General features: G+C 39.1%; 1 protein-coding gene across 1 annotated transcript; it reads left to right on the top strand.

Moving 5' to 3' along the window:
- Nucleotides 1-10,215: 10,215 nt before the first annotated feature.
- LOC133800174 (aspartic proteinase Asp1-like) lies at nt 10,216-13,902 on the top strand. Its single transcript, XM_062238134.1, has 8 exons — nt 10,216-10,890; nt 11,590-11,707; nt 12,006-12,229; nt 12,418-12,642; nt 12,760-12,898; nt 13,010-13,207; nt 13,303-13,375; nt 13,470-13,902. The coding sequence occupies exons 1-8, from the start codon at nt 10,673-10,675 to the stop codon at nt 13,577-13,579; spliced, it is 1,305 nt and encodes a 434-aa protein (XP_062094118.1). The 5' UTR covers nt 10,216-10,672; the 3' UTR covers nt 13,580-13,902.
- Nucleotides 13,903-15,244: the final 1,342 nt, after the last annotated feature.

Genomic DNA, 15,244 nt, shown 5'->3' with positions numbered 1-15,244 from the left:
AAGATTAAGGATGTACAAATTTTAACTGGGAGGATCGCGGCCCTGAGTAGATTTATCTCGAAATCAACTGACAAGTGTGTCCCATTCTTCAATCTACTCAGGGGGAATAAGAAGTTTGAATGGACAGGGGACTGCGAACAGGCATTCCAGGCCTTAAAAACTCATATGGCGCAACCTCCCATCTTATCAAAACCAATCGAAGGAGAAACTTTGTATATCTATCTGGCGATTACCGAAGTTGCTGCTAGTGCGGTACTAGTACGGGAGGAAGAAGGCGTACAGAAAGCAGTCTATTATGTCAGCAAAGGTTGATCGGTGCAGAATTAAGATATCCACCAATCGAAAGATTAGCATATTGCTTAATTCTGGCCTCCAGGAAGTTGCGTCCTTACTTCCAAGCCCATCCTATCACGGTTCTAACCGACCAGCCCCTTCGGCAGGTCCTCCAAAAACCTGAGGCGGCTGGAAGATTGTTAAAATGGGCAGTTGAACTAGGGCAGTTCGATGTAACTTATTCACCGCGGGCAGCGATCAAAGGACAAGTTTTGGCTGATCTTGTCGCGGAGTTCACCGAACTCCCAGGCAGTGAGCAGAACGAACAGCCTGAAGCGCCCATGCCTCAAGACAAAACTCCTTCGTGGAAACTATTCACAGATGGTTCGTCCAATGAATCCCACGCTGGAGCGGGAGTGATATTGATAACGCCGGAAGGGCATCGATTTCACTGCACGATTAGGTTCGACTTCGCGGCGTCAAACAATGAAGCAAAGTACGAAGCACTCCTAGCTGGATTGAGAATGGCCAAAGATATGAGCATAAAGATGCTTGATATTTACAGTGACTCTCAGCTAGTCGTAAATCAAATCATAGGAGAATATCAAGCACGAGGATTAAAGATGATGGTCTACCTGAATAAAATGAAGGATTTGCTAGCCCAGTTTACAAAGTACACCCTCCAGCAAATCCCGCGAAACCAAAATTCGAATGCAGACGCCTTAGCTAAACTCGCGAGCGCGAAGGATGCTGACACTTTGAACATTGTGCCAGTGGAAAGATTAAGCAAGCCAAGTATACAAGCAACTGAGTCCAGTATGGAAATTCGAATGGAAGATACATGGATGGTGCCTTACTTGGAGTATCTGACAAATGGTGCACTACCAACAGATAGAAATAAAGCCAGGACTCTGCAAAGGCGAGCCTCTAGGTACATACTGGTCGATGGTATTATGTATCGAAGAGGATATTCAATGCCACTGCTCAGGTGCGTTACACCAGAAAAAGCTAAGGAACTCCTGAAGGAGGTGCATGAAGGCTTCTGCGGAGATCATGCTGGGGGGCAGAGTTTGGCCAAAAAGGTTCTAAGACAAGGTTACTTCTAGCCAACAATGAACGAGGATTCAATGGAGTATGTACGAAGATGCGACAAATGTCAGAGGTTCTCCAAGATCCCACGAGCAGCTCCGAATGAACTAAAATAGATGCAGAGCCCATGGCCCTTCGCAGTGTGGGGGATAGATTTGATTGGATCCCTGCCAACAGGGAAAGGAGGAGTAAAGTACGCAGTTGTGGCAGTCGATTACTTCACAAAATGGGCCGAAGCTGAACCACTCGCAACCATCACGACCAAAAAAGTTCTTGACTTCGTCATCAAGAACATTGTATGCCGGTATGGATTACCCAGGAAGATAGTTTCAGACAACGGGACCCAATTTGACAGTGATTTATTCACTGATTTCTGCGAAAGGCATGGAGTCATTAAAAGTTTTTCTTCAGTCGCACATCCCCAAGAGAATGGGCAAGTCGAAGCCGTGAACAAAACTCTTAAGGACACCCTGAAGAAAAGACTTGAAGAAGCCAAAGAAGCGTGGCCAGAACAACTGCCTGAAGTCCTCTGGTCGTATAGAACATCCCACCGAACAGCAACCGGGCATACCCCATTTTCCCTAGCCTACGGATATGAGGCCATGTTACCTGTCAAGTTAGATCCCCCCTCACATCGGTGTTTGACTTATGACCAGGACGTAAACAGCCAGCTGATGATGGAGTCCCTAGACTCGATCGACGAGATTCGAGAAAAATCTCAACTCCGAGTTGCTGCCTACCAACAAAAAGTCGCCCGGTACTTTAACTCCAAAGTTAAAGAAAGAAAATTCAACGTCGGAGATTTGGTGCTACGACGAGTTTTCTTAAATACCCGCGACCCAACTGCTGGAGTGCTCGGACCTAACTGGGAAGGACCTTACCAGATTGAAGAAGTCCTTCACCCAGGCACCTACAAACTTGCATGCTTAAACGGAGATCTCGTTCCACGCTATTGGAATGGAGAACACCTGCGCAAGTATTATCAATGAACAGCCCTTCTTAAAGGACTGGCTTGTTTAAATTTCTCTTTTTAATTTTTACAAGTTTTGCAAAGAGGGTTAGCCACGCTGTATGGCTAACTGCTCGTATATGTAAGATTCTATTTCAGAATCACTCGTAAAGACATGTTTAGTCCATTTTTAATACGAGATTATAAGGGACTGTGCTCGGCCAGTCATTCTTGCCAACCTTTGTGAATTTATATTTACAAGTATTTGTTCATTACGTGTGTTGTTTTGCTGTATTACAAGTATCAGTTTTACTACGAACAGGAACGTTCGAGCAAGTTATGGTCAAGGCAAGTGACCAAGGACCTAAAGCTCCTCAATCCCTTGGGGGGCATATAAGGCACATCGATAGCAAAGCATACTTCTCAAGGTATGTAAACACATGAACAAAATAAGTGAAAGCATGCTACAGTACTTAGAGTATTTTTCAAAATTTGTGTTTGATAAATCATGGCAAAGTACTATGCTAAGTTCGGTCATACGGACAAATGTTATAAATATTATAACATCAAGATTTAAGCTTGGGTGTAACTGTTCAAAGTAAAAAGATTTGCTGCCCGTACAGCAAAGTTTAAAAAAGAAACTACTGTCTTTACATCACGACCCTTGGGTCGTATGTCCAAAAAAGAAGAAAAACAAATGAAGAGAATTCAAGAGGCATTCGGGGCTGGAGGATCCTGGGCAGCATCCTGGTTAGTCACGTCCTCAACAACATCTTCTTCTTCCAAACCAGCGACGCTCGGAGTGGCAGGGGTCGCAGCTCTTGCTTCCTCTTCGGCCAGTTGGGCAGCACATCGGGCCAGCTCCGCAGTTCTGACTTCCTCTGAAAGGTAGCTAAAGTCAGCACCATGATTGTGTTTCCATAAATTATAGAAACATCGGAGTGTTGTCCTCTTATACTTTTCCAGATTCTTGGAGTTGTCAAGCTCCAACTACTTCACTTTGCCCTCGAGGGAGAGAATAGCCTTATCCTTGGTCTTGAGTACCTCCCCCAGATGTTTGATTTCGCGGAGATGGGTTTTGTTGAACTCCCGGTACTCTTGCCTCAACTTGACCGCTGCTTCCTTCGCAGCTTCAGCCTCGGACAGCTTAGTCACCGCTGCATCCCTCTCTCGGATCACTGCCTCCAACTCCTTAGCATGCTTAGCCTCAGCAGCCGAAAGCTCCTCGGCCGCTTTCACCTGAAACCTCTCGATGGCTTTTGCCTCGGCCTGCTCGAGGTAAGCCTGGGCTCAGGTACGGGCAATAATGGCAGAAAGTAAGGCCTGTGCACAAAGAAAAAGGAGTTAGAACTTATCACGAGGACTAAAAAACTAAAGACTCGAAGAATAAAGAAACACTTACGCTAGAGATTTCGTTCAAAGCCCTGTTCATGATCTGGTCGACTGGCAACTCTTCAGCTTGAACCATTGCGGCCCTAACACGCTCGCCTTTACCAATGCGATCGAGGCGGTCCCTGGCGGATCGGATGGCACGGCTCATGAGTCTGGCCCCATGAGCCTCTTCACGAGAAAGATGCTCCCTGGCAGGCGCAGCTGGAGGATTCGGCCGAACAGGAGTAGTTTGCTGTTCAGAAGGAGCTGGAGGAGGAGTAGGAGTTCGCCCAGTCGGCACAGGACTTTGCCCAGTAGGCGTACCCTGAGGAGGATCTTCTGGTCGACCCTTCTTGGCTGGAGGGCCTTGACTGGATTCACCAGTTCTCTTCTTAGGCTTCCGTTGGAGTTGAGGAACTTCCTCTTCCTCCTCAGCCTGGTACATGTCGAAAATGTTGGGAGTTGACATATCTGCGTGAAGATAAACATAGCAAGTTTATAAAAAAGAGGCAGGTGAGAGTAAGTTAGACAATTGAAAGGAGGTAACAAAGTAAATACCCGAGCTACAACTACTGGTCGCTACACTATTGACTCTATTAGTCATAAACTCATTATCTGGCATGAAGAAGTCTGATCCTAAGTTTGGAGCATATGTAAAGTTACCATCCCCGTCAAACAAGTGACAGGGAATCGGTAAACCATTTAAAAGCAAAATAACTTTACCATTATCGTCGAAAGATTCTCCCAAGTCAACAATGGGTTCTTTGGCCTTTTCTTTCCCCTTGCCTTGGGGAGCAGAAGGCCTTTCTGCGGAAGGGCTACCCGTGGGTTCCCTGATTGTAACTCCTATTGGCCTCCTCCTAGGAGGAGGCACAGGAGGTTGCTGCTCGGGAACCCCCTCGGCAGTGGCATCGCCCACCACGGGCCCTCTATTTTCATGGCGAGGAGCCAGGAGGCCAGACGACCTCAAGTTCTTTTCGAGTGTCAAGGGCTTGACACATTTTGCTGCATCAGACATCCTGGCCAGAGTGTTAGATCTCGACACCATGCTTGGTGTTGGGGTCGGATGTAACCAAGGGCCTGAAAAACAGATTAAGTTTAAGAAAAGATGAAAGGAAACACTTTATGTTAAAGCATCGACCAGACGAAGACAAGTTTATACCTCCTCTCGCGAAGGCCAAGTTGTTACTGGTTATGTCTGGAGTGAAGAAGTACTCCTTGTTGTAGTGCCCCACATTTGATATATGGGTAGTACCACTCAAGAACGTCCGACCGGTCTCTTGGTGGCAGAAGTGAAAAAAGCCCGTCCCGTTGTGCTGTGGGTTGGACTTGAGGTCAAAAAGATAGTTGACCTCGTGGGGTGAAGGTTCTGGCCATTTGTTAAGTTTGTACAGGACATAGAGTGCGGCCAGCATCCTATATCCGTTTGGAGTTATTTGAAAGGGAGCGACGCCGAAATAATTGGCAACCCCCACAAAGAAGGGATGAAGAGGGAGATAAACTCCCGCCTCAATGTGATACCGGGACCAGGTGCTGTTCGCCCCTCCTGGACGGTTAGCCCTCTGGTCCTCGGTGGGACGTATAATGGTTACCCCCCGTAAGGGGGAATTTCCTAAAGCAGTTGGCAACCATTCGAAGGGTCACCGAACTGGCTGGGGGAGAATACCACTCGAAATTAGGTGGATTCTGATGACGAGGACGAGCCCTAGTTTGGATGTTAGGGTCAGGAACAAGATTTTCTCGACCGCTGGTCGAGGGAGCCCTAGCCTGCGAATCAGGCTGGGCAGGGGGAGTAGTGTTGCTTTCAGACTCGGGCCTTTTCTTGCCAGAAGACTTGGAGCGGGCCATTGGAGAGGAAGGATGTGGTCTGGAAGAGGGTCGCGAGAAAGGAATCTCGTGGACACGTACAGCTGGTTGTTCTTCCCCCTCGAGCAGCTGGGCAAGAAGGTCGTCGTCGATGGGTCTTTCACCTCCCCACAAATCTGGCATTAAAGTCTGCAAACAGAAGAATGGGGAGGTGAGGAAATAGAACTCTAAAAAGCTTGATAGAATAACGCTGGTCGAGTATAAAAGTTAGGCTTTTATACAATAGCATCCTATCAAAAAGCTAATTTTTCTACACGAACAGTTTGAAAAGTGGATCAAAGGGTGAAAGTAAAAAGTTTTTCTATAAAATCTTTTTCAACTCCCCTTAGGGCGGGAAAAATTTATTTTTCAACTGGCTTAAAAATCGAAATGTTACTTCGGTTTTACGTCCTAAAAAGCATGATCCTGGGTTTTTAAACGAACTCGTAACTTTACTACGCCTACAAAACATTCTGTCTACAAGCATTTTAAACCAGAAACAAGACTTAAACAGTATACCAACAGAAGCATGCATCACGAGAAATTAGAAGCGTGGGGTTTCGGAAACTTACCAAGAAAAGTGATCGTGAAGGTGGAAGAAAGATCTTCGGAGATTAAAGAGTCCGCGGTCTGAGTCTTGGAAGTGCAGGAAAATGGTCTCCGGAAAAGATTAAAGCTCTGGTTTTTAGGGTTTTCGGCAAAGATAATGACGTGCGTAAAAAGAAAGAAGAGGCTCCGACGGTCTTATATAAGTTTGTCTCTGATATTAAAAAAGTGTGATCATTATTTTTCCTTTTTCAAGGTATGGGGGAACGTGATGGCCTTCGAAATCGTTTCTGGGGAACTGAAAAGACATGATTAGACAGAAGTGGGTTGCTTTTTTCGAGAGCACACAAAGGGTTCTAACACGTCAGGAGGTGTTACCGAAGAGTCGTTCGTTCAAAGTTTATTTACTGTTCGTAGTAAATAAACTTTGGGGGGCAAATGTTATCCAATAAATTAGCATTGGTGACATGGCAAATAATCTCTTGACATGTGGCTGATACCTGGAAGCGTCTGCTAGAGTATCGACCAGGAGACACAGTAGAAGCAGGGCAAGACTGTATTACCCGCGACCAGTCTGGTCGGTAGTTCCGCATACAAGGCAACATTTATGGGAAGATCTTTATGAATCCCGAAATTATCTCATACAATCTTCTGGATACCCGATTATTCAGGGAAGAATATCTGTAACAATCTCTTGTAACCCTCCTTGAGCCTATAAATAAGAAGAGATAGCTCAGAGGAAGGGACTTTTGGCTTTCGAATGATAGGAAACAAGAGTAATTCTTCAAGTAAATCTGTATTGTTCTTTAGAGGAGAGTGAAACTCATTGAACCCTGGTTCTTTGATCATCCTTCTGACTTTATATCAATATTATTCTAAGTGGACGTAGGTCATTACCAGATCCTGGGGCCGAACCACTATAAATTACTGTGTTTTCTTTACTTTTGTCATTGCGTTCTTCTCCACACATCCGTCCATATCAATCACGTTTTGACTCTGTGTCAGTTGGCTAAATCTTGGGTCAACATGTACGTTTACATTGCGTGGTTGTCTTTACAAGGATTTGGGTGTCAGATCTATGCCGCATCCCGAGCTTGATGTAGCGCCAGCTCGTGATATCCATACCGCTGACCCGCGACCTTCGAGTAAACTGCTAACTCTCTAATTAGCTTGGGCTGGACAGGTGGAAACCCGTAACAACATTTCCAGGTGGACGATTTACACGTGGCGGGTCGAATTAGGCCCTTTTCCAGCTCGCCAATAGCTCGCGGGTATTTAGGGCGTACAACATTAACCTCACTTAGTGTTGCCACTAGTTCCTCTTGGGCTGAGTTGACTTTTGCCTCATTGTTATGGCTCCTCTTGAATGTACAATCTCTTGCAAAGTGGCCATTCTTGCCACACACAAAGCAAGGTACCTTGGAACTCTTGAATTGTCCCTCATTCTTCTTGGGCCCCAAGGGTTTTTGGCCCTTACCCTTGTTCTTGCCATTTCCTTTGCCCTTGTTAGGAGGATTTTCCAGAACATTGGCCTTAGAAGTGTCTCCATTGGACTTGTCATCATTCATGTCTCTAGAACGAGATTCCTCCTTAATTCTCAAGTGTTTGATAATTTCCTCCAAAGAAATCTCTTTATTTCTATGGAGCATCCTTTTCCTATAGCCTCTCCATGAAGGAGGTAACTTGGCTATAATTCTCAAGTGTTCTGGCAATACAATTTTAAGAGTAGACAATTTATTCACAATAATTTGCAGCTCATGAATTTAAGGGGGAAGGGGTTTATCATCATAAAATTTAAATTCCATATATTGAGTAATAAGTACCTTCCTGTTCCGCTTTGCACTTCTTTTCCAAGGCCTGCCAAATCTCCTTAGCAGTCTTGGTGTTGGTGTAGAGATCGTATAGCCTATGCGAGAGGGCATTGAGGATGTGATACCTACAAATCAACTCGTCTTCTTCACGCTTCTTCCTTTCCTTGACAATTTCTTGAGTATCATCTTTGTAACGCCTTGGGTAACCAAGACCGTTACACTATGTATTTTAAAATAGTGCAAGATTTGTTAATCAAGTCGTTAGAAAAAAAAATGTGATCCTAAGGTCAACCATTAGGTTATGGTTAAAAGATTTTGATCATAAACGGTTAATTTTCATTAAAACAGATGTTTGATACAATGGATCCCAAAAACAGGGTATGAGTGGTAATTTACAATCCCCAAAAGTTAATATAACAAAAGCCAGACTAATGGTAAAATACAAGTTTTATAGCTCTGTCCCTATAAATATCCCTCGGCCGTGGCGGTCGAGCAGCTGACTATGTACACTTCGCCCCCAGAGCTCTCCAACTCATGGTTGGTACAACTTCCCTTTGCCCTTACATGCACCACATAGCACCCGTGAGCCAAGGCCCGGCAAAAAAACCATAAACATCAAGCACATATAGAAAAAAGTTAGTCTCATCAAATCTATCTAATCTAACAAAGTCTTGTGTCATGAATCTCAAAGTCGAAAGAGAGTTAGATTCTTCCATGATATGCTATCTCATATTATAGAGTATTAGAATATTGGGGGAGAGTGAGATAACACCGCCACAAAAAATAGAATCTACACAAAATTTGGATTGACAGAGACTTAAAAAAGATTGAGAAAGAACTTGCAAACCCAAGTAGATTAATGGAGTTCTTCAATCTTTGATGAAACTTTAAAACCCTAGGCAAGACCACCACTTTCTTTGAGCAAATCCTTCAAGTAAATCAAAACCACAAAACCAAAGCTTATACACGTTGAGAAATGTTGTCCTAATAATCTATTTCCCAACCACCATTGATGCTTGAGGCCTTCTCTAAGTATACTGTATGTGTACTACGTTTACATTTTTGGCTGGTACTATATGGTGAGTAAAGATTCTTGTTTGTATTTTATAAGATTCTTGTTTGGCAGGTGGTTTTGTTACCGCTTTGCTTAGTATCATTTATATATATAAATATATGTGTATATATATATAAATGTGTGCATATGCATATTACTAGTTGTGTTACTGTCATTTATATGTATAGTTTTATATTATTGCTATTTGTTAATTTATCCTATGTTTTTTACACTAGGATAAGGATTGACAATTTGACATTGTCAAAGAAGAAAGAGAAATATTGCTTACTTAAGTTGTTTATTAAAATAAATTAGTGCTGAAATAATTAAATATTTGGCGTAACATGAACATTTTAGTTGAAAGGGAGTCATGAAATGATTCAAACAAATGAATATTTGGATGCTATACAAACATACGAGTTTCTTGAAGAATGTAAATAAAATAACTTGTTAATATTGTTCTTTCTTTAATAATTTGTATTTTCAATAAGTTGTATAAATTTAGTTTTTAAATTGTAGACAATAAACTTAAGGAGAATGCAACAAAAGAGATCATCAAGACACTCATTGTCATTGTTGATTAATGGATTCAAGCTTTTTATTTTGTTTAAATTTCAATTAGCTATCTAGTTGCTACAATGGATGAGTATAATAATTTTAAGACTTGTGTTTGGAATTTGGATAACTACTAAGACATTATTTTTTTTTCATTTTAGGTTTTAGTTTGATATCTCATTATTCATTTTGATAAACTTGAATTATTTTTTTAAATGAGTTATAATACAACCCAATCTAACTCAACCCTCAATATAATTAGTAGGATTAGGTTAGATATCAAAACTATTTTAAATTTTGTTAGAATAATCTACGCCGATGTAATTGGTTTGGCTCATTCAACACCTTGAACCCCGACTAATCCATCCCCTACACAGCCCTATACACAACTATTACAAACTGAAAACATTGGCCAGGCAGCCTTTTGCCAATAACTTTTGAAGTGTTTTCGCATTGAAGTCGTTACATCTATCACTGTTGTAACACACTTTTTTCCCGTCCCCTTGTGAAGTGATTCAAGTGAAACAATCTCGCCGTACATTTTCGTTATGTGAAATTTCCACGAAATTGTCATCACCGTCCTTTTGACGAGTCAATTTGCAGTGGTCCCTATTTTCAGATTTTAGTATTTTATTATTAACGTTCCTTTCCATTCCAATTATACCATATTTTAAAAGAAAATTGCTCAGACCACTTTAGCTTCTTCATTAATTTTTAATGAAGAAAGTGGTTAGGACATTTGAAGTAGTAGTTGCTTTCTTTGCAATGTCTGTATTATGCTACATTCGTCTCCAAAGTATGCAGATGATAGGCAATCCAATTGTGCAACTTCAATGCCGGGAAAGGAATCAAAGGAAACCCTCCAATCATTTATTGGCATTACGATAACTTCTGTCATAAACCCACCTGGTAAAGAAAGGTAATTAGCTCAAAATTAAGACAAAGAAGCAATACCCATGAATCCTTGATTGCCAAGAAAAATACCCATTGAGAGATTCTAATTTCGAACGCCAATAATAACCCCCACAACGTTTTGTTGCACCTCACACCACAGTTCGTTCTGGCATTTCATCGAACAGTTTGCAATTCTTCAGTAAATTTAGAGGAAACGACAAAAATCAATTATTTTACCAAATTCACCCATTGGTTTCCACCCTTTATAGTTTAGTGGGAGGGTAGATGAAAATAAAAATGAATCGTGTAAATTTGGGCGTATGGATGTGGGTGTTGCTGGTCTTGGCAATGGGCTGGTCTATGACAGTCTCATCAGCTGCTTTCTTTGAGAGTCGACATAGAAGGAAATCTATGTATCCAGCACCGACCTCCTCGCAATTGGAGTTCAATCGAAGAGGGTCCTCTATCGTATTCCCTATCCATGGAAATGTATATCCAGTTGGGTACGTTTTCTCTTGCTAGCGCATATTGGCTATTTTCCTTTTCCATCTTTCTTGGAATATCTCTCTTAAAACTTTTGTGTATGAAGAATGGTATTTTCATCGGCAGTTTCTGGTTATTGCACAGAAAACCTGGCCAATCAATTAGCCATGTCAAGAAAATCTTGCTTATGTTCTATTTCTCCTTGAATTACAGTGTTGTGCATCATGTGGTAGGACTCTTTTCAGAAAAAATGAAATAAAATCAATTGTCATTTGCACTTACTTTTTGGGGCAAATTTGACATCACACATGATTTTCTCAATTTCTTTTCATTAAGAAAGTAAAATATTCAATATGGTCTGCTTTTTGAAGACATAACACTATAAGGAGGCTTTTTCTTTTTCTTTTAAATGCCTAAGAAGAAAAGAATTTCCGTATTGTAAGTTGTAACCTAAAAGGAAAAGAAAAATAGTAACTATTATACTGAATTATGAGAGAATTATTTTCCTCATAATTTAATTTAATTTTTCTTATGTAAGGCCATGCCAGTTTATTATGTTTCTATTGACATGATTCATACGGAAGTCGGGTTTTATTTCTTTTTATTTATTTTTATCTAGATTTCTTCCTCCATTTGTTGTGCCTACCAAAGAAATAATGAATAAAATTAAATAATTAGTCTAATGCTCATTTTTGTTATGTGATGTTTCTAAATTACAGGTCTTATAACGTTACCCTCAATATAGGCCAACCACCAAAGCCTTATTTTCTGGATCCTGACACTGGAAGTGATCTTACGTGGCTCCAATGTGACGCTCCTTGTGTCCACTGTACTGAGGTAAATCAGATTGAGAATTCTTTCTGCAATGCCCTCTAAAGTTTTTCACACTAGTTTCTTGAATGACTAAGATTATACATCAAACTCCACAGCCAAATCCTTCTCTAGCTCTCTTGTAATGTTAGGTGTAGGTTTGTTTACCTGTCATCATGAAAGTTTTTCAAACCTTACTATTTTTCAACAGACTCAATTATACAAAATTCATGTTGTACTCAAAACAATTTTAGACAGTTTAAATTGTAGGTGATTATAGATTTAAAAAAAAAATCTTAATTGGCATTGTTTGTTTGCTTCACAGTCACCTCATCCGCTTTATCAACCCAGCAACGATTTAGTGGCATGTAGGGATCCCCTCTGCTTAGCCTTGCACTCACCCGGCACTCCCAGATGTGACAATCCTGAGCAATGTGATTATGAGGTTGAGTATGCAGATGGTGGTTCTTCACTCGGTGTACTGCTCAAGGATTCCTTTTCTCTCAACTTTACAAATGGAGTCCAACTAAAACCTCGTCTGGCCCTTGGGTTTGTGACTTTTTCTCCATGAATTCTCACTTTGATCATGTTCATAAATTAGTCCATTTAAACTAACGGCCATACCACGCCTCTCTATTTGAAACTTAGTTGCAAATATCATTATTACAAATAGGCTTTCAGTTATTACCAAGTTTGATTCTCTATTCACTTCTGGTTCTTATGTCCGTTGGCTTTAGATGTGGATATGATCAACTTCCTGGTTCATCTCGTCACCCTGTAGACGGAGTACTTGGCATTGGTAGGGGTCAAACCAGTATCGTGTCCCAACTTAACAATCAAGGTCTGGTTCGAAATGTTGTTGGCCACTGTTTAAGTGGGCGAGGCGGAGGGTTTCTCTTCTTTGGGGACGACCTTTATGATTCTTCACGTGTGACTTGGGCACCAATGTCACATGAATATACGTAAATCAACCCTTCTTTGAACACCCGTTGTTTATCTTAAGCAGGGAATCTCTGTTTTGATCCACATTTCGAATTTGCCTATTGTTATACCAAGTCTTCTTTTTTTTTTTATGCCAGCAAGCATTACTCACCTGGATACGCAGAACTCAAATTTGATGGAAAACCTACTGGTGTTAAGGACCTACTCACAATTTTTGACAGCGGTAGCTCCTACACTTATTTCAACTCTCAAGCGTATCAAGCTTTGACATTTTTGGTGAGCGGGAAGCATATTTATTCTTTCCAGAAACACAAAGAAAAACACACTTTAAGCATAGATAGTTTCTTATATTAAACTCATATAATTTACTTTGATGTGACATTGAAGATTAAGAGAGAATTATCTGAAAGAGTCTTCAAAGAAGCACCAGAAGATAACACTCTGTCACTTTGTTGGAAAGGCAAAAGACCATTTAAGAGCATTCGTGATATCAGAAAATACTTCAAGACCATAGCACTGGACTTCACCAGTGCTGGAACCACCAAAACTTATGAATTTCCACCCGAGGCTTATCTAATCATATCGGTATGTCTCGCTTATTATGTATCTATTCTCACTTTTGTACATGTTATTAGGTTCCCCCAAGTAGCATTCCTGTTAGTTAACAAATTTTCTTTCAGTCTAGGGGCAATGTATGCTTGGGAATCCTCAATGGTTCGGAAGTGGGACTGCAAAATTCTAATATCATTGGTGGTAAGATGTCTATACATGTATTTGAATTCTACACTTTTTGAGCACCCCATTGAATTTTCTATCTAAAAAATTACTCTTTTTTTTTCATCCATAGATATATCAATGCAAAATAAGTTGGTGATCTATGATAACGAGAAGCAGACGATTGGATGGGTCACTGCGAATTGCGATAAGATGCCAAAAACAAGGACTGTGAGCATCTGATGGTACTTCAGTAGTTTTCAACCGTTTCTTTATTCAACTGCAACACAAGGTGGTTATAGAGTAAAACGTAAAACAGTATAAAGTATACGTGGGAATAGATAGAATTTTAGTACATAATCGGCATTTGTATGTATGTATTGTGAATTATAGAAAATGTAACATTTATATAAATATATCTTATATTGAACTAGGTACAATTTGCAGTTTGCTGGGCAATAACCAATATTCGTTGTATTGTGAGAGCACTAGGGAATAATCCCTCCTCATGAGGCCCTATCTCTCTGTATCTCTATGTCTAAAAAGGGTTTTTTTTCCTTCAAAAATATACTCTTTTTTTTTTTTTTTTTTTTTATGTTTTTACCTTTTTTTTATGGTCCCTCATTTTTTATTAAATACTACTTTTCAAAAATACAATTTTCAAAGTTTTTTATTTACAAAAATAAAGTGTCAAAAAAACATTTAAAAACAATAATTGGACAACAACTAAACATCAACCCTTGCATACTAACATATTTTTTTAAAAAATCAAAATATATCTTAAAACAAAAGAACATCAATTAGACATCAACACAATAATAGAATAACTGTACATAAACTTAAACAAATAAAAAATAATATGAAAACAACTATACATAAACCTAAACAACACAAAAGACAAAAAATAAGCAAAACCGTAAAAATTTCCTTAAAATTGAAAAAAAAAACTTTGTAAATCAGTAAAAAAAAATGTAATTTTATAGCGAAATTAAGTGTATTATGAAAATTTCCCAATAAGAAAGTGTGTAAAAAACAGAAATTCTTAGTTCTAACAGTTTCTTTTGTTAACATTAACATAATATTCTAGATATTTAACGAAATATACTTTTAAAATAAATTAAATATATATTTATTAATTATAATAATATAAATTCAAATGTTATAAAATATCATTATTATAATAATATATAATACAAAACTACATATTTAATAATTAACAAATTAAAAATATATATTTATTAATTATATTAATATAAATTCAAATGTTATAAAATATCATTATTATAATAATATTTAATACTATACTAGATATTTATTAATTATATTAATATAAATTCAAATATTATAAAATATCATTATTATAATAATATATAATACAAGATTAGATATTTAATATTTATATGAATATAAATTCAAATGTTATAAATAAATATTATTATTATAATAATATATAATCCTAAGTTTTATAAAATTTTGCTAAAATAAATATTTAGTAATTATATTAATATAAATTTAAATATTATTATTGACCTGTGAAATTGGGCAACAGTCGTATGTATGATATACGACACATTTTGAATGATATAAATGTAAATATACGACAAAATACAAACATTTAAACAAAACACACAGAAATTTATAGTGGTTCAGCCTTGTTCTGATGAACAGTAATAACATAATCCACTTAGCATTTAGTATTGTTGACGCGGTTTTTTGCCAACAGTAGATTAAGAAATCAAATAGGTAGATTAGTGCTAAATTATAAATCGTAATGAAGAATTAAAAGAACCCTCTCGATGACACACAAATTTTACGTGGTTCAGTGGTTAAAATCCACATAGTCCATGAGACAATGTTATTGCTTTTCTCCCTCAATTTCTGCAGAGTTTTAGTAATACAAAATAGTCG

The sequence above is a fragment of the Humulus lupulus genome, chromosome 1, assembly GCF_963169125.1.
Source record: "Humulus lupulus chromosome 1, drHumLupu1.1, whole genome shotgun sequence".
NCBI classification, from domain to species: domain Eukaryota; kingdom Viridiplantae; phylum Streptophyta; class Magnoliopsida; order Rosales; family Cannabaceae; genus Humulus; species Humulus lupulus.
The sequence above is the reverse complement of the archived record's forward strand: the minus strand, read 5'-3'. Positions and strand labels throughout refer to the sequence as shown.